This window comes from Gopherus evgoodei, chromosome 7, assembly GCF_007399415.2.
Source record: "Gopherus evgoodei ecotype Sinaloan lineage chromosome 7, rGopEvg1_v1.p, whole genome shotgun sequence".
NCBI lineage: Eukaryota > Metazoa > Chordata > Testudines > Testudinidae > Gopherus > Gopherus evgoodei.
Window position 1 is genome coordinate 1,434,671 of NC_044328.1, and position 17,526 is coordinate 1,452,196.

The window sequence follows — 17,526 nt, forward strand, 5'->3', positions numbered from 1 at the left end:
CTGCCGGGGTCAAGGGCAGTGGGGGATGGGGGGAGCTGGGGGCCATGAGAGCCTGGGGACAGGGCAGGGGGCTGGGAGGTGGGAGAGCCTGGGGGCAGGGCTGGGGGACAGGACGGGGGAGCCGGTGGGGGCAGGGGACACTTGGGGGGCAGGGGAGCCTGGGGGCAGGGAGGCCTGGGGTGCAGGGCAGCCTGGGGGCAGGGATCTGACCAGTGTTGCCGGAAGCAATACCCGGGGTCAGTGCGAGTCGCTAGGGGCCGACAGGTTCCGCTTCGCACACACTGGGGGCTGGTGAAACATGTGGGGGGCTCTCCACCCACTGCTTTGGCCCAGCTGTTTCATGGGCTGTGTCATGGGGGTTGGCCTCCCGAGGGGTGGGGGACGCCAGCTGCCCCTGCCCCAGGGCCACGGCCGGAGCCCGGGGGCATTCCAGGCTGCCGAGAATGCTCCCGGTGCTGACCTTGGCCTTTCCACCAGAGGTCCCCGCAGGGGGACCTGAAGTCGCCCCAAGGCGGGCGCATCACAGCCACTGGCACCGCAGAGAACGGGCCAAGCCTGCCTTGCCAGGAGAAGCCGCCTGCCGGGTCCCAGCACTGTCCAGAGTCCAGGTCCGGCAGGTGGACATCAGCCAAGTCAAGCCCACAAGGGGGCGCTGCTAGCACAGGCCCCTCCCAGCCAGGGGGCAGAGCTGAGCCAAGCCCAATGCGTGCCCCCCTCGTGGGGGGCTGGGCTGGGGGTCCGGGCTGGATGGGTTGGGCTGGGCTTGAGAGGGGGACATGCACTGGGGATGAAAGGGGCTGGGGTGTCTAGTGGTTACAGCAGTGGTTGGGCACCAGGACGCCTGGGCTCAATTCTCAGTTCTGCTCTAGTGACCGGGGAGTCGCTGGCTCTGTGCCTCTGTTTCCCCCTTTGATGACATGGGAGAAGCAGTGGGGTGGGTGGCTCTGAGCTATGAGGGGTGGGGGGGGTAGGGTGAGGCCGTTACCCTATCCCGCAGGGGCCAGGGCTGGGCTTGGACGGGGCAGCTGTGTGTGCCATGCAGCCTGGCCAGCCCGTGCCCTGTGCCCCAGCCGACGTGAAAGCAGGTGCTGGAGGGCAGCGGGGCGGGAAAAGCTAAAAAGGATTTATTGATAAATACGCAGACCCATAGACAACCGGGAGAGCTGTCCCCTGCCTGGCCCCACCCAGCGCCTGGCCTGCCTGGGAGGGTGCCAGGTGACATGCAGCAGGGCCAAGTGTCCAGGCTGGCTCGCCCCAGAAGCTGGGCTTGGGAGGGCAGCCCGAGGTGCCAGGCGCCCTGGGCGCAGCAGGGTCCCGGCGCCCTGGGAATGCGGCTCCTGCAGGAAGAGATTTGGTCTCAAATCCCAAAACCATTTTATGAGAGTGTCCAAGTGCCGATGGGGTGAGAGAGGCTCCACCCATCCCACAGCCCTTCCCGAGACTGCTGGGTACACCTCCTCCAGGGACAGGGCTTTGAGGGGGCTGCTGTGTTCTGATGCCAGTGAGCCCCCACCCCGCAGCTGCAGCACAAAGGGGCGGGGAGGATCGACGCAGAGCAGAGGCGAGCGCAAGCTCCGTGGGTGCAGCTCTGCCCGGGGCTGTGTGCCCAGCCGTGCCCGGCGGGCGAGTGCGGGCTGTCGCCTCTGAGCTGGCAAACTGAGTTTCCAGCCCAGAGGGCCCCTGCTGGGTTTCCGTGGGGCCCAGCAGCCCCTGCGCCCGTCAGACGGCCCGGCTCAGTTCCTGGGCACCAGCGGCTGGTTCACAATCACCTGGATGACAAAGTCCTTCTGGATCTTGGCTTCGTGCAGCCGCGTGCGGTCCCGTCAGCAGCTTGCCGGAGAAGAACCAGCGCTGCCAGCCCGGCTCGATGCCCTCCTGCGCCTGCAGCTGCTTCTTCAGCTGCCCCACGGTGTCGGCCATGCTGGCGCTCAGCCGCAGGTCCTTGCCGGTGGAGAGCAGCACCTTGAGCGGGAACTCACGCCGGGCGCTGGGTGCGGCTCTCCGGGGGCTCCATGCTCTCGTCGCCACCCCGCTCCAGGATGAGGTTGGCAGGTGGCACCAGGCAGTACACGGGCAGCTGGTAGCGGTTCCCCAAGCTCGTCGTAGCACTCGGTCAGGGACCCTGCGGGGGAGCCGGAGATGCCAGCGAAGGATGAGAGGAATGAGCTGGAGACAGCTACAGCACAGGCAGGAGCCATCAACAGCACAGACCCCTCTGCTGGTGCCCCTCAATCCCAATCCACGGCCCCCACCAGCCCAGTCCTGCCCCCTCGCTCTGCCCTACCAGTGCCCCTCAATCCCAACCCACAGCCCTGGCTAGCCCAGTCCTGGGGTCCCCTTGCCCCCAAAATAGCTCTGATGGTGCCCCTCAATTCCAATCTGCAGCCCGATGGTATTCCAGCCCATAACACTCAAAATCCATCTCCTGAAGCCCCTTACCCGCATTTCCCTCCCTCTGCAGATCCCCAGCCCGTGCGCCGGGGGAGTGCGGCCTCTCAGCCACCATGGCTCAGTGCCTGGGTGCCAGGGGTCAGACGGATTCTCCTTTGGGATCTAAGAGCTGGCTGGGGGAGCTGGGGCTCCGGGACTCGACACAGCCAGGACCTCCTGAGCTGCACAGCTCTGAGGCTCTATATCTGAGTCTGGGAGAAGCCACCAACCTGAGCCACGTGAGTTGCCCACGTGCCTGGAGCTGAGCTGAGGGAGATCCCGATCCTGGGTGGGCAGAGTGGGATTGGGAGCCTTTGCCCCCAGCACCCCCAGAGCAGAGCTGGGGCACAGGGAGCCCCTGTGGGTGGATGGTGTGGGTCCAGTGATGACCGGTGGGACACTGCCCCATATTCATCCTAATGGTATGATTATGACATAATTATGATGCACCTTGTACAAACTGTGTCATGTGGGGTGTCAACGGAAAAGTGATGATTTGCTGAATATGATTCTCCTATTTGTAGGCTTGTATCATTTGTCTCTCTGGAGCTATGACTACTGACCATGTAGCTGTATTTCAAATGCGCTTGCTCTGGGTAATACCCACAACTAGCCTTTCAGGTACAGCATGTGCTAATGGCCCATCAACAGAAACTATGGGCCCTGGAAAAGGCTCGTCCTCACCTGGGGACCCTTCAGACAGCCTGTGGATAATGGTGGCTGTGACTGGGGGATGCACGCAAGGGCATGTGACCAGACCACATGATACTGAACTCCAGTTTGGAACCTGTATTTTCCCACAAACTGAGCTGAGCACCTGGCTTGGATCAAAGGGATCCCACCCTGTGGAAAAACTAAACGGGGAAAGTGACACCAGCAAGGGGCTTCACTCCCTCTACAACTCAACACCTGAGGACCAAAGAGTGAACTATGCCCAGGTTGGAAGAGCTGATTCCTGCCCAGGTACAGAACACCGACAAACTGCTTGTACTAGCTAACAGGGTGAGACGCTGTTTGAGTCAAATCCCATCTCGTATATTAGGCTGAGATTGCGTTTTGGTTATTTGCTGGGTAATCTACTTTGATCTGTTTGCTGTCATTTATACTCACTTAAAATCGATCTTTTGGTAGTTAATAAACCTGCTTCATGTTTTATCTTAACCTGTGTGTCTTTGAGTGAAGCGTTAGGGAATCTCAGCTCTGTAACAAAGGCTGGTGTGTATCTTCCCCACAGCGAGGGGCAGCAGGCTAATTAACTGTACACATCCCTGAGCGGCGCAGGCCGGTATCATTCTGGGTTTATGCTCCAGCAGGGGTGCCAGGCTCAGGAGCTGGGACATTGGCTGGTGCCTCAATACCTGGCCTAGGTAAAGCACTCAGGTGACTCAGCTGGGTGTGTGGCGCCACCTACTGTTGTGTTGGGTAACAACAGGGGGAGGGATAGCTCAGTGGTCTGAGCACTGGCCTGCTAAACCCAGGGCTGCGAGTTCAATCCCTGAGGGGGCCACCTAGGGATCTGGGGCAAAATCAGTACTTGGTCCTGCTAGTGAAGGCAGGGGCTGGACTCAATGACCTTTTGAGGGCCCTTCCAGCTCTAGGAGAGAGGAATAGTTTTTTTATAACAAGGCCCAGAGGGGCTGGCTGTGTGTCATCAGCAGGAGTCTGAGCGGGCCAGTCCAGCTGAATGGTTTGGGGGCAGAGCGGTTCCAACAGCTTCCAGGCTTCACCCTGGGGGTACAGCCCATCTCAGTCACCCGTCAGTGGGTTCCAGCGGCTCCTCCAGTGCAGGGCCCACTCCTGGGTCACCCCCTGGCCAACATGTCCCCCGCCGGCCCCAAGTCCCTGCCCATGTTCCCCTCCTACCCTGCTGGCCCAAAAGGTCTCTGTCCTCCTCCCACATCCTCTCCCAGGTCCCCATCCTGCCTGATGTGTCCACAGCAGTCCCCCTCCCACCCGCTGGCCCCAGGTTCCTGCCCCCACATCCCCATCCTGCCTACCGTGGGGCAGGGTGATACTGGCGGCCATCCAGGATGGCCTGGGCCAGCCCGTGGTCGTTGGCCTCCACAGCGTAGGCAGCCGCCTTCAGGGCATCCCAGATCTCCTTGCGGCCCTCGAAGGCAGGTGCCGTGTCCCAGAAACTCGTCCCGTTTGCTGCGCAGCTGCCCGTCCGTCATGGGGTAGTCGCTCTTCCATTTGGGCCGCTCCTTCCGCAGGGGCTCATTGCGGCCTGGGGGGGGAAGGGCAGAGAGCTCAGCAGGGGCCCCGAGCCAGCACCTGCCCCAAGACCCTTCCCCCACCCCCACTGCCCCTGCCGCCATCACAGCTGGGCCAGCACCCGCCTGCAGACCCTACCCCCCGCCCCCAGTGCCCCTGCCCCCATCACATCTGGGCCCGCACCCGCCTGCAGACCCTACCCCCCCCAGTGCCCCTGCCCCCATCACATCTGGGCCCGCACCCGCTTGCAGACCCTACCCCCCCAGTGCCCCTGCCCCCATCACATCTGGGCCCGCACCCGCTTGCAGACCCTGCCCCCCCCAGTGCCCCTGCCCCCATCACATCTGGGCTCGCACCTGCTTGCAGACCCTGCCCTCCCCCAGTGCCCCTGCCCCCATCACATCTGGGCCCGCACCCGCTTGCAGACCCTACCCCCCCAGTGCCCCTGCCCCCATCACATCTGGGCCCGCACCTGCTTGCAGACCCTACCCCCCCCAGTGCCCCTGCCCCCATCACATCTGGGCCCGCACCCGCTTGCAGACCCTGCCCCCCCCAGTGCCCCTGTCCCCATCACATCTGGGCCCGCACCCGCTTGCAGACCCTGCCCCCCCAGTGCCCCTGTCCCCATCACATCTGGGCCCGCACCCGCTTGCAGACCCTGCCCCCCCCCCAGTGCCCCTGCCGCCATCACAGCTGGGCCCACACCCGCTTGCAGACCCTGCCCCCCCCCAGGGCCCCTGCCCCCATCACAGCCAGGCCCGCACCTATCTGCAGACCCCTGCCCCTGTCACAGTCTGAATCCACACTCGCTCCCCTCCCCCACGCAGGACTGACCCCACAGGTACCAGGCAGTGCCCACAGGGCAGGCCAGGCCCAGCCCTAGCCCTGTCCCCGGAGCCACAGCCTCACTCGGTTCCCAGCTGAGGGGCAGTCGCTGGGCTGAGGCCACCTGCACTAGCTGGGGGTCCCTGGGCACACTGTCCCACAAGCAGAATGGGGGACATTGAGGCACGAGGCATGCTGGGGCAAGGAAAGGGCGGGAGGAGCTTCGGGGGGTAGACACTGAGTGTTCTGGGGCTGGGCTGTCAGGAGTGAGGGGCAGCATTCCTCAGGTCCCAGGGACCCTGCCCAGCCCCCTTGCAGGGCACAGCTGCAGTACACAAACCAGCCCCCTCCCTGGCTCTCCCCCGCTAATGGGAACAGATGCAGCTCCCACCATCAGGAGAGGCCTGGCTGGGAACCAGGCGCCCCGTGCCCCTGCCAGTCGGCTGCTCTAATCCCACCCTGTCAGGCAGCCGCAGGGACTGAGGGGCCCCCTGGCAAGGGCAGTATTTATAGCTCAGGGAATTAGCCAGAGTCAGAGCAGGGGGATTACAGGGCTGAGCCACGCCTGGGGGCCGGGGAGGAACAGACAAGAAAGGATGCACTGGGACTAATGTACGGGGCTGCCTGGACTCTTGGGTTCTCTTCCTGCCTGCCATGTGTGACCTTGGGCAAGTCGCTGCCCATGGCTCAGTTTCCCCATCTGTAGAAGAGGCACGGTGCCCCCTGGTACAAGGTGGGTGGCGTAACTCACCCGCGGGTTAGAAAGGGACTGGCTGCTGGCCCAGGCACCATCACAAGAGGACTGCCACCAGGCCGGCACAAGGGAGACCCACAGCGGGGGCCCGAAAGCCAGGCAACAAGCCATGCAGGTGCAGCCTGTGTGTCAGCAGCCAGTTCGTTGGTTGGTCTTGTGACTTTGAGCCCAGGCAGCAGCCTCGGGCACAGGGATCAGGGCACATACCCAGCCCTCTCCCTGCTGCCTGGCCAGGCGGACCTGCTGGGAGCCCGGCAGGGAGCTCCGCAGCCCCATGCCCGCCAGTGCCAGCCCTGTCTCCCGCAGCAAGAACCCACCCCCAGCTTTCCTGGCTGAGGGAGGCAGGTGCTGCCCCACTGGGCTCCTCTTGCTCTGCATTCAGGGGCCGCAGGGCACATGGAGAAAGGCTGCTCCTGGGTGTGTGTACAGGGTACACTAGACAGCTGAGCTCCTCCAGGGACCATGGGCACAGCTGGGTAAGCCAGTGTGTGCCAGCAATCTGTGCTAAGCAGAGCAATGCCCTGGACATGCTGCTCTGTGTGCTAGACGTTCAAACCCACTCTGCAAGAAGGGGATAGCGCCCAGGCAGGGAGTGCAGGGGGCACCTATCAGGGGGCTGTAGCCCAGGGAGCGGGGTGCTGAGGGCAGGAGTCCCCAGCCCCCCATGCTCTGCAGCCCGAGCCAGAGGCCAGGCGCCCCTGAGACGGAGTGAGGCAGCGCTGTGTGACACAGGACAAGGGCAGAGATCACAGCTGCCCTGGGCCAGGCCGAGCCAGCTGCATCAGGGCTGCGGGGGACTCTGAAGGACGAAAGACTGGGAGAGCAGCTGCAGCCGGGACTCATCCACTCCCCTGTGCTCCGGTGCATTGAACACAGCTCGCCCACAGGACCAGCCTGTACCAGCCCCTGCCCTCCAGACACCGGCAGCAGCTGGGAGCACGTCAGGCCCTGCTCGCCAGGGAACGCTGTGCACGATGCCCTCGGAGCAGCTGTGTGGGCAGTGAAAGAGACCTGGGCCAGCCCCAACGCTTGTGCTAACTTCCTCCAGTGCAGCCCCCACCCCTCCCCGAGGGCCCCAGGGTGCACACGATCCTGAAGAAGACAGCTGAGCCTGTCCCCAGCCCCACGCACCGGCAGTTGGCGCCAGTTCGCACAGAGAAGGGCCCCTGGAAGCTACTGGGGGGCCCTGCTCCCACCCCTCCAGTCTGAATTAAAGCACTGCCCTGAGACCAGACCAGTTCTGAGCCCCGACGTGGGCCCTGCTCGCTGCAGTGCTGCCATGGGCCAGCACGGCCTGGGACACAGGACACCCCACTGCCAAAAGGAGTGGAGCCACAAGCCCAGTGTCAGGCCAAGAGCATAGCCCAGGCAGCTCCGGGACCCCTCTGGGCAGGGCCGGGAAGGCAGGACCCAAGCACCACAAACACACTAGAGACACTGCGAGGACACAGCCCCTGGCCCGCCCTCTGGCATGGCCAGGGTTGGGGCCCCCTCGCCGCAAGGCTCTGCTCCTCTGCAGAGAAAGGGCCCCCAGGACCCATCCCTTGAGTGCAGGGTGCCAGGGCCCCTGGCCATCACAGCCTGGGCTGCCCTCACCCCTCTGGGCGCAGCCTAGGTGGCCCCAGACGCCCCTGGCTGTAGTGAGGGCCGAGCTCGGATCCAATTCAGTTTCAAGGCCCAGCACCGAGCCGCAGGTCCCGCTATGAGGGAGCCGTGCATGGGGCCAACAGCACCCACATCTCTCCGCACCCCCTGAGCCGCTCAGCACCCAGGGGAGTGCCTGCAGACACCACAGTTCCCTCCGGTGTGGGGCGGTGCCCACGGGGCCAGTGAGTTCAGCTCCAGCCCTGGCAGGGCCAACCCAGCTCCTTCTTCCCAGACACAGTAGCTGCCCCACGGATTAGGGTGATGGGGCCAGAGACTGTTGGTGAAGGCCTTCAAGGCCTGCCCGGCCTGGGCATCAGAGCCAGGGTGTGTGCCACTCGCAGCTCTCTCGCGCCCCAGAAGCAGGTGCATTTCTGATGTGCGCTCGACTCCTGCAGGGCAGAGCAATAGTGATGTCTCAGGCGCTGCCACCCCTGAGGCTGGCCAGGGCCGCTCCCCGCAGCACTCAGGGCTTGGTCTGTGTGGAGCCCTATGGCCCCAGCCGGCCGTCACTCCCTCTCTGCTCCCCTCACAAGGGGACAGCCAGAAGCTGACAGCGAGTAGGGGCCCAGGCCAGGCCGGCGTGGGAGGTCGGTCAGAGACATGGCAAGAGCGCACCGTGCCCGGCGCAGGCCCCGCAGGGAGCTAGGCCCAGGTAGGCAGGGACGCAGGAGTGAAGCCTGTTCTACTTATCGCTATCTCTAATCGCCTTGTGCTGCTCTATTCCTGGCCCAGGCAGCCCCCGCCCCCGCCAGCTCCCAGGGCCTCCCGCAGGAAAACCAAGACAGGTTGGGCCACTCCTTGCACTTGGGGCCAGGCCAACAGGATCCAGGGTGCTGGCAGCTTGCCCTTCGCCCCCGTCGCCCAAGGCCACCCTGTTCCCCACCTCTCCTAGCTGGCCCGGATCCCCAACCAGCGACGTCGCTCCCCACAGCACCAGGGACGGCCGAAAGCGCAGCCAATCCCTGGCCCCTGGAACGAGAGCGGCTCCGCAGAGACCCAGCGCCCGCACATGTCCCCTGGCCTGACCCCTCACCAGCTAGGGCAGCACATGGGGAGCTCTAGGGCAGGGCTTGGCCCAGGCTGGCCCCATGCACCGGCTGTAGAGGCAATCCCAGGGGGCTGCGGTCAGCGTGTAGCTGTCACATCCCAGTGGCCCTCTGGCTAGCCCGGCAGAGACAGCAAGGGCAGGCTGGGGGGCTGGGCTGCTGCAGGGCACGTGGGGGGCAGAGGCTGTGGGTCAGGGCCAACATGCCCCTATCCCCATCATGCAGGGAGGGGATTCAACCCTTCGGCACTGGGCCTGGGCTGGCACCCTGGTACGGGGCTGGTACCCTGGTACCCCAGCAGGAAGTGATGCTGGGAACCCCCCACACACCGCCCCCTGGCACACACCAGCGCTGCGGGGAGGGGCTGCAGGGCACGCTGCCCCCTGCTGGTTCCCTGGCCCATGCAGCAGTGGTGTCTATGGCTTTGCACAGGGCAGCGCTGGGCATGGCCCCTCTAGGTCAGCACCACCCCCAGTGCTCCAGCACCACGCTAGGGCGGGCAGCACGCTCTCCCCTGAGTCGGGCACAGCGACATGGTGCAGCCCTTGGGAGCATGAACCATTGCTGAAGAGCCCCTAGCAAGTCTCACAAGAGCTAGGGAAATGCAACGCTGGCTCCCGCCGCCCCTGCAGCTTCAAGGGAGACGCTTGCCTGAAAGCCGCTGCACAGAGCTGATGGGGCTAGGGCATGTGAGCTCAGCAGCCTGTGGAACTCACTGACACAGGAGGTAACTCAGGCAGGAAGCCCCAAACGGGTACAGCAGGTACCTGGTTGTCACGGAGTGTGGGGGAGTCCAGCCCTGCACCCCTCTTTCTGGGACCCACAGTGACTCTCGGCCAGCCAGTAAAACAGAAGGTTTATTGGACAACAGGAACACAGGTTACAGCAGAGCTTGCAGGCACAGTCAGGACCCCTCCACCGAGTCCTTCTGGGCTTTCAGGGTGCTTGGATCCTAGCTAGGTTACCCTGAATTCCACCCACACAGCCCCAAGCCCAAACTCAAACTGCTTCCCTCCTGCCACTCCCTTCCTTTGTCCCCTTCCCGGGCAAAGGTGTTGACCTTTCCCCTCCCTTACCTAGCTCAGGTTACAGGCTCTGGCATCGTCCATCCCCTAAAGTCCTCCCCTGCTCTCCCACTCCCCACACAGACAGTCCCTACTCCATCACACCTGGCTAATGTTGGCAGCTGGGATAGTCGTTACAGGGATCTGGGGTAAATCCTGCAGGACGTGAGTGCCATGCACAGATGTGGGGCAAGAGGGACAGGGAAGCCCAGAGGGAAGAAAGGGCCCAGCCTGAAATGCCAGGTCACCAGGCCTGTGTTGGAAAGACATGGCATGCCAGGGCTGGGGGAGGGGGGGACTGCTCCGGGGGAGCATGTTTGGCTGCCTGTCCCCCTCCTCTGGGCTGGGAGTAGCACGCTCTGACCTCAGTGCAACGGCCTGGGGAGGAGGCCCACGAACCCTACAGCGTGACCCCCGATGAACAGATCCCAGCATGCAATGCTCTACCCCGACTGCCAGCCTGGCTTCACGCGTCTCCGTGGGCTGCACCTTCCTCAAACCTGCTCCATCCCACACCAGTTAGCTGCAGTCCTGGGGCTCCTGCCATGCAGCGAGAGCACCGGGGCAAGAGGCCAGCCCTGTCTCCCATGCACGCAGTCAGGTGCTGTCCCAGCTACTAGGGCCGACCTGTACCCCACACGCAGCGAGTGACTTTCCCGAGGCCCTCTGTGCTCCCAGCTTCACAGCACCTAGTTCACAGGATCCCCTGGGGAGACTTCCCTGCTGCCCTGTCTGAGCCCTTGGGTGGGAAAGCATGAGGAGTGCTGCAGGGCAGACGTTCTGCAGGAAAACCTAAGCAGGTCAGCACGCCTGGTGGGGAGCTGATGGCTGGGGACAGCAGAAGGTGACCCAGCCAAGGCCCGCTGGTGCTCACAGCTGGGGCCCACAGGAATGCAGACCTGGTTTCACAGAGAAGCTGCTGGTCCACCCTCAGATCCCCAGCACCCCCAACTCAGACCCCAGGCCAGTCGCTGCCCATGCCCCGAATGGCAGGAGGAGGCGAGGTGTCAGTCCGGCCACAAGAGCGAAGGCCTCCTCCAGGCTCCGCTCCCCCAGCGCCGCCCTTGGGGGGACCATGCACATGGCAGAGGGTGGGCGAGCTCCCGTGGGGCCAGGCAGGAGCCCAGCTCCCACTCCTCAGCCCATGGCTAAGTTCAGGAGTTTGAAAATCGACTTGGGCCGGGGGTGCAACAAGAGGGCAGTGCAGCCACACCTGGGACAAGGGCTAGACTCTCAGACTGGGGGGCCAAGGCGAGGCCCCCTGATCTCCCCATGGCTTTGATGGGAGCACGGGGCCCCCAGCCCCCAGCTTGGGAGCTCGGCAGCAAGGAGCTGTTTGTGAAGCACCTTGCACGGCCACGCAGAGCTGGGACCCCTGGCTAATTAATGCCTGCATGCTTGTGAGGAGTCGCAGGGCCAGGGCTCTGCAGAGGGGCTAATTAGGGTATTTGCAGCTGCCACAGTGGGAGTCGTGACCCCGGGGAAAGGAGGTGGAGGGAGCTGTGCACGGGGCGCTGTTCCTGCAGCGGGGCCAGACGCTGCGTTATTAGAGTGGCGGCTCTGCTCCGCATGCCTGAGCGCCGCACAGAGGCCCACGCCCAATCTTCCTGTACCGCTGGCACCAGGCAACGAGCTCACAGGGTGGCAGAGCTCACACCTGCCACAAGCTAGGGGGAAAGGCAGTGAGGACAGATCTAAGCCAGGAGAGCCCAGGCACCAATCACCCTGACAGTCCTGCAGCCACCTTGGCACAGTCGCACTGGGCACGGCTCAGAGGCTGGGAGAAGCAGGCCCTGGGTAAGTGACGCTGCTTTAGCAGCGGCAGGTCCATGTTCCCATCCAGCTGTGAGCAGCAGCACCCCTCACCATGAGGCCTCTTCCCCACCCACCGGAGCCTGGACGCTGGCACCAAGCGCCTGGCAGGCCCAGCGCCGGCTTGGGCAGGCTGCAGCCTAATGTCCCAGGGAGCACCCAGCAGCAGTTAGTTTTGCCAATGCTAGAGCAGGGCTGCTCGGTGCCTGGGCACTGGAACCTGCTGGGCTGCCTGGTGTCCAATAGCCAACTCTGGCAGTGCGTTTCCCCCACTCCCCACCTCAGCCGTGCCAGCGCTCACAAGGATACGCTGGTTGGGTCTGGGGCCCTGGCTGCTGGCATTCTGCCCTCTGGCTCCAAGCCTGTCTGTGCTCAGGTCCTGGAGCCACACTGGGATTCTCCTCCCTGGGAAGGTGTCACTCAGCCCCTGTTCCCCACCCAGTGACCCCGCTGTCTTTTCTCCTTTCCTGCTTCCCACAAACAGAGTAGTTATCACCAGTGCGTGACAGGAAGGGAGCGTGAGTCAGCCCCACAGCCACCCTGCCTCCACTCCTGGTGTGGCTGGTGCATGGAATGCTTGGAGCTGCTTATCACGGGCGGGAGGGTGTAATCTGCGGTCACACAGTGCAATCACAGCCCTCCCACAGTCCCCAGGTACATCACTAATTAAACATCACAACACCTCTGCGAGGGAGGGAGGGACAGGCAAGGATCACTTCACCCACCACTGATATGCATCCACCTCTGAGGTGCAGCATGGCAGCTGTGTAACAGCGATGGTACAAGAGCTCAGGAAACAGAGCAACGCACACCACAGCCAGCTGAAACTGCAGGAGAATGTAGAGACAAAGCCCTTCTCCGGTCAGAAGTCAGCCAGCAAACTGAGGTTCACAAAACAACACTTCCCAGAAGAGTCCTAGGGGATCTTTAAGGCTCATGAGCAGCCAGAGTCTCTTCCACTGAATCACTAGCACAACACCCCTTCTCCCAACACTTGGCTTCCCTGCAGTTCTCCCATCCAAATGTTGACCAAGAACAGCCCTGCTTAGCCCAAAATCTGACAGGGCCCCAGCAGGGACAGCCCACGTGCAGGGCTGTGCTCTGTGGGGCCTTTCCTGGGGAAGGGCGGTAGATAATCAGACTTGGGTGGGTATTTGGGTTTGTTGCTAGCTGACTCAGTCAAGTCCACAAGGTTTGCACTTGCACAATCCCAACAACATGTCAACAGGAACTCCTCTGAGAATGCTTCCAATACACAACTCCAGCTGCTCGCTCTCCGGCAGCTCCCGGAGAAGGGGGCTTGGAATAGCCCCCAAACAAAGTTTTAAGGCACCTGAAGCACTGGCAGAAGTGGCCCCTTTTCCTGCAGGTGGATAAAGAACCGGGACAGAATCTGCTGCGTCGTTTTCAGGAAATACCAAAGCAGAACAGATCAGGAGGATCCTGCCAGCAGGACAGTGGCCCACCCGAGTCCTCGCTTTGTCTCCAGTAGCAGCCAACGCGTGAGGCTTCACGTGAATTATGGCACAGTGCAAGCCCACCCCCCGGGGGGCATTTCTCTTTACACACCTGGCCTGCATCCTGCTCCAGGGGCAGCGAGGATATAAGAGGCTCCTGAATCAAAGAGGGGGCAACGCATAACCAGTCCGCTGTGATGTATGAGGCCAGCCCCAGGCAGGGCAGGATCCAGGCTGGTCCCAACGCACTGTGGGAGCTAGGCAAAGCTCTGGCTGTCTCAGACTTCCCCAGCTTTTGTCTCTTTAAGGCCGGCCACTCGCTAAAGCGGAACATCTGCCCTCCACCAGCACAGATCCCTGACACGGGGCTAGGCCGTGGCACTAGCAGCTCTATGGGAGAAGCACCTGGGCCCCCCAGAAGTGACAGGTAGCATCACACCTGACTTGTCCCTGGCTGGAGCAGTGAACGCAGCGTCTGGGCAGGGCTGGGCCACAGCACAGGTGCTAGGTGCTGTCACTCCACCAGCGCTGGTCCATACAGGCTGCACACGCCTGTCTGACACGTGTTACACGGATTGTACACGGCCCTGTCACACAGGGCAGATAGCCGAGCGCCCAGCCACAAGTGGGAGCTGCTTAACACCCAGCTAGGCTGCCGGGTTTCCCCCGGCCGAGCTGCGGGGACTGGGGTCCCCCTTGGCTGGCAGACACGCCGCGGTGACTCGGGCAGAGCAGGGTGCTGGGCCAGCCTGGGTCCGTGCCCGGCAGGCACGGAGAGTCCCTAAAGTGGGAGCCCCAGGGAGCAAGGGCAGCAGCCGGCAGGGGAGACTCCGCCCAGGGACTGGAAGCCGGGATGGTCCCAGGGGCTGGGGGGCAGGAGGGGGAGCGCGAAGCCGGGGGGGGGTGTCCCGGGGGCAGGAAGCCGGGGGGGGGGTGTCCCGGGGGCAGGAAGCCGGTGGGGGGGTGTCCCGGGGGCAGGAGGAGGCGAAGCCGGGGGGGGTGTCCCGGGGGCAGGAGGAGGCGAAGCCGGGGGGGGTGTCCCGGGGGCGGAAGCTGGGGGGGCCCCGGGGTGGAGGAGGCGAAGCCGGGGGGGGGTGTCCGGTGGCGTGAAGCCGGGGGGGATCCCGGGGATGGAGGAGGCGAAGCCGGGGGGGGGGGATCCCGGGGCTGGAGGAGGCGAAGCCGGGGGGGGGGGGTCCCCGGGGCTGGAGGAGGCGAAGCCGGGGGGGGGGGGGGATCCCGGGGGCGGGAAGCCGGGGAGGGGGGATCCCGGGGGCGGGAGGAGGCGAAGCCGGGGGGGTACCCGGGGGCGGGAAGCCGGGGGGGGTGTCCCCGGGGCTGGAGGAGGCGAAGCCGGGGGGGGTGTCCCCGGGGGCGGGAAGCCGGGGGGGGGGGTGTCCCCGGGGCTGGAGGAGGCGAAGCCGGGGGGGGGTGTCCCCGGGGGCGGGAAGCCGGGGGGGGTGTCCCCGGGGCTGGAGGAGGCGAAGGCCGGGGGGGGGGTGTCCCCGGGGGCGGGAAGCCGGGGGGGTGTCCCTGGGGCTGGAGGAGGCGAAGCCGGGGGGGGTGTCCCCGGGGGCGGGAAGCCGGGGTGTCCCGGGGGCGGGAGGCGGCGAAGCCGGGGGGGGGTGTCCCGGGGGCGGGAGGCCGGGGTGTCCCGGGGCTGGAGGAGGCGAAGCCGGGGGAGGTGTCCCGGGGGCGGGAAGCCGGGGGGGGGCCCCGGGGCTGGAGGCGGCGAAGCCGGGGGGGGCCCCGGGGGCGGGAGGCCGGGGTGTCCCGGGGCTGGAGGAGGCGAAGCCGGGGGGGTGTCCCGGGGCTGGGAAGCCGGGGGGGGGGTTGTCCCCGGGGGCTGGAGGAGGCGAAGCCGGGGGGGGGGTTGTCCCGGGGGCTGGAGGAGGCGAAGCCGGGGGGGGTGTCCCCGGGGGCGGGAAGCCGGGGTGTCCCGGGGGCGGGAGGCGGCGAAGCCGGGGGGGGGTGTCCCGGGGGCGGGAGGCCGGGGTGTCCCGGGGCTGGAGGAGGCGAAGCCGGGGGAGGTGTCCCGGGGGCGGGAAGCCGGGGGGGGGGCCCCGGGGCTGGAGGCGGCGAAGCCGGGGGGGGCCCCGGGGGCGGGAGGCCGGGGTGTCCCGGGGCTGGAGGAGGCGAAGCCGGGGGGGTGTCCCGGGGCTGGGAAGCCGGGGGGGGGGTTGTCCCCGGGGGCTGGAGGAGGCGAAGCCGGGGGGGGGTTGTCCCCGGGGGCTGGAGGAGGCGAAGCCGGGGGGGGGGTTGTCCCCGGGGGCTGGAGGAGGCGAAGCCGGGGGGGGGGTTGTCCCGGGGGCTGGAGGAGGCGAAGCCGGGGGGGGGGTTGTCCCCGGGGGCTGGAGGAGGCGAAGCCGGGGGGGGGGGGGTTGTCCCCGGGGGCTGGAGGAGGCGAAGCCGGGGGGGGGGTTGTCCCCGGGGGCTGGAGGAGGCGAAGCCGGGGGGGGGGGTTGTCCCCGGGGGCTGGAGGAGGCGAAGCCGGGGGGGGGGGTTGTCCCCGGGGGCTGGAGGAGGCGAAGCCGGGGGGGGGGTTGTCCCCGGGGGCTGGAGGAGGCGAAGCCGGGGGGGGGTTGTCCCCGGGGGCTGGAGGTGGCGAAGCCGGGGGGGGGGTTGTCCCCGGGGGCTGGAGGAGGCGAAGCCGGGGGGGGGGTTGTCCCCGGGGGCTGGAGGAGGCGAAGCCGGGGGGGGGGTTGTCCCCGGGGCTGGAGGAGGCGCAAGCCGGGGGGGGGGTTGTCCCCGGTGGCTGGAGGAGGCGAAGCCGGGGGGGGGGTTGTCCCGGGGGCTGGAGGAGGCGAAGCCGGGGGGGGGTTGTCCCCGGGGGCTGGAGGAGGCGAAGCCGGGGGGGGCCCCGGGGGCGGGAACTCGGGGGGGGTGTCCCGGGGGCGGGAAGCCAAGCCGGGGGGGGGGGTGTCCCGGGGGCGGGAAGCCAAGCCGGGGGGGGGGTGTCCCGGGGGCGGGAAGCCAAGCCGGGGGGGGGGTTGCCCCGGGGGCGGGAAGCCAAGCCGGGGGGGGGTGTCCCGGGGGCGGGAAGCCAAGCCGGGGGGGGGGTGTCCCGGGGGCGGGAAGCCAAGCCGGGGGGGGGTGTCCCGGGGGCGGGAAGCCAAGCCGGGGGGGGGGGTGTCCCGGGGGCGGGAAGCCAAGCCGGGGGGGGGGGTGTCCCGGGGGCGGGAAGCCAAGCCGGGGGGGGTGTCCCGGGGGGGGGAAGCCAAGCCGGGGGGGGGTGTCCCGGGGGCGGGAAGCCAAGCCGGGGGGGGGTGTCCGGGGGCGGGAAGCCAAGCCGGGGGGGGGTGTCCCGGGGGCTGGAGGAGGCGAAGCCGGGGGGGGGGTGTCCCGGGGGCGGGAGGAGGCGAAGCCGGGGGGGGGGTTGTCCCGGGGGCGGGAGGAGGCGAAGCCGGGGGGGGGGTGTCCCGGGGGCTGGAGGAGGCGAAGCCGGGGGGGGGGTGTCCCGGGGGCTGGAGGAGGCGAAGCCGGGGGGGGGGGTGTCCCGGGGGCTGGAGGAGGCGAAGCCGGGGGGGGGGGTGTCCCGGGGGCAGGAAGCCGGGGGGGGTGTCCCGGGGGCTGGAGGAGGCGAAGCCGGGGGGGGTTGTCCCCGGGGGCTGGAGGAGGCGAAGCCGGGGGGGCCCCGGGGGCGGGAACTCGAGGGGGGGTGTCCCCGGGGCTGGAGGAGGCGAAGCCGGGGGGGGTCCCGGGGGCGGGAAGCCGGGGGGGGTTGTCCCCGGGGGCTGGAGGAGGCGAAGCCGGGGGGGGGGTTGTCCCCGGGGGCTGGAGGAGGCGAAGCCGGGGGGGGGGTTGTCCCCGGGGGCTGGAGGAGGCGAAGCCGGGGGGGGGGTTGTCCCCGGGGGCTGGAGGAGGCGAAGCCGGGGGGGGGGTTGTCCCCGGGGGCTGGAGGAGGCGAAGCCGGGGGGGGTTGTCCCCGGGGGCTGGAGGAGGCGAAGCCGGGGGGGCCCCGGGGGCGGGAACTCGGGGGGGGTGTCCCCGGGGCTGGAGGAGGCGAAGCCGGGGGGGGGTGTCCCGGGGCCGGGAAGCCGGGGGGGGGGGATCCCGGGGCTGGAGGAGGCGAAGCCGGGGGGGGTGTCCCGGGGGCAGGAAGCCGGGGGGGGTCGGGGGGGGCCCCGGGGCGGTGTGACGGGAGTTACTCCCCGAGCGCAGGGTCCCCGCTCACCTGCTCGCTTGCGGGGGGGGCCCGGGGCCGGCGGGCGCTCCCGCCCCACGCAGCTGCCCATGGCGGAGGCTCCTGCCGGGGATGCCCGGGCCGGGCCCTACAG

The 17,526-nt window shown here is 67.0% G+C and overlaps 1 protein-coding gene across 1 annotated transcript; it reads right to left on the reverse strand.

The window, feature by feature from the left end:
* Positions 1 to 1,685: 1,685 nt before the first annotated feature.
* LOC115655286 (ubiquitin domain-containing protein 1-like) lies at positions 1,686 to 13,676 on the reverse strand. The gene is given in 8 exon segments (XM_030570562.1): positions 1,686 to 1,820; positions 1,822 to 1,998; positions 2,000 to 2,095; positions 2,097 to 2,122; positions 4,428 to 4,449; positions 4,451 to 4,567; positions 4,569 to 4,657; positions 13,362 to 13,676. Coding segments are annotated over 8 exon segments (684 nt in total). The 5' UTR covers positions 13,432 to 13,676; the 3' UTR covers positions 1,686 to 1,733.
* Between the last annotated feature and the right edge of the window lie 3,850 nt (positions 13,677 to 17,526).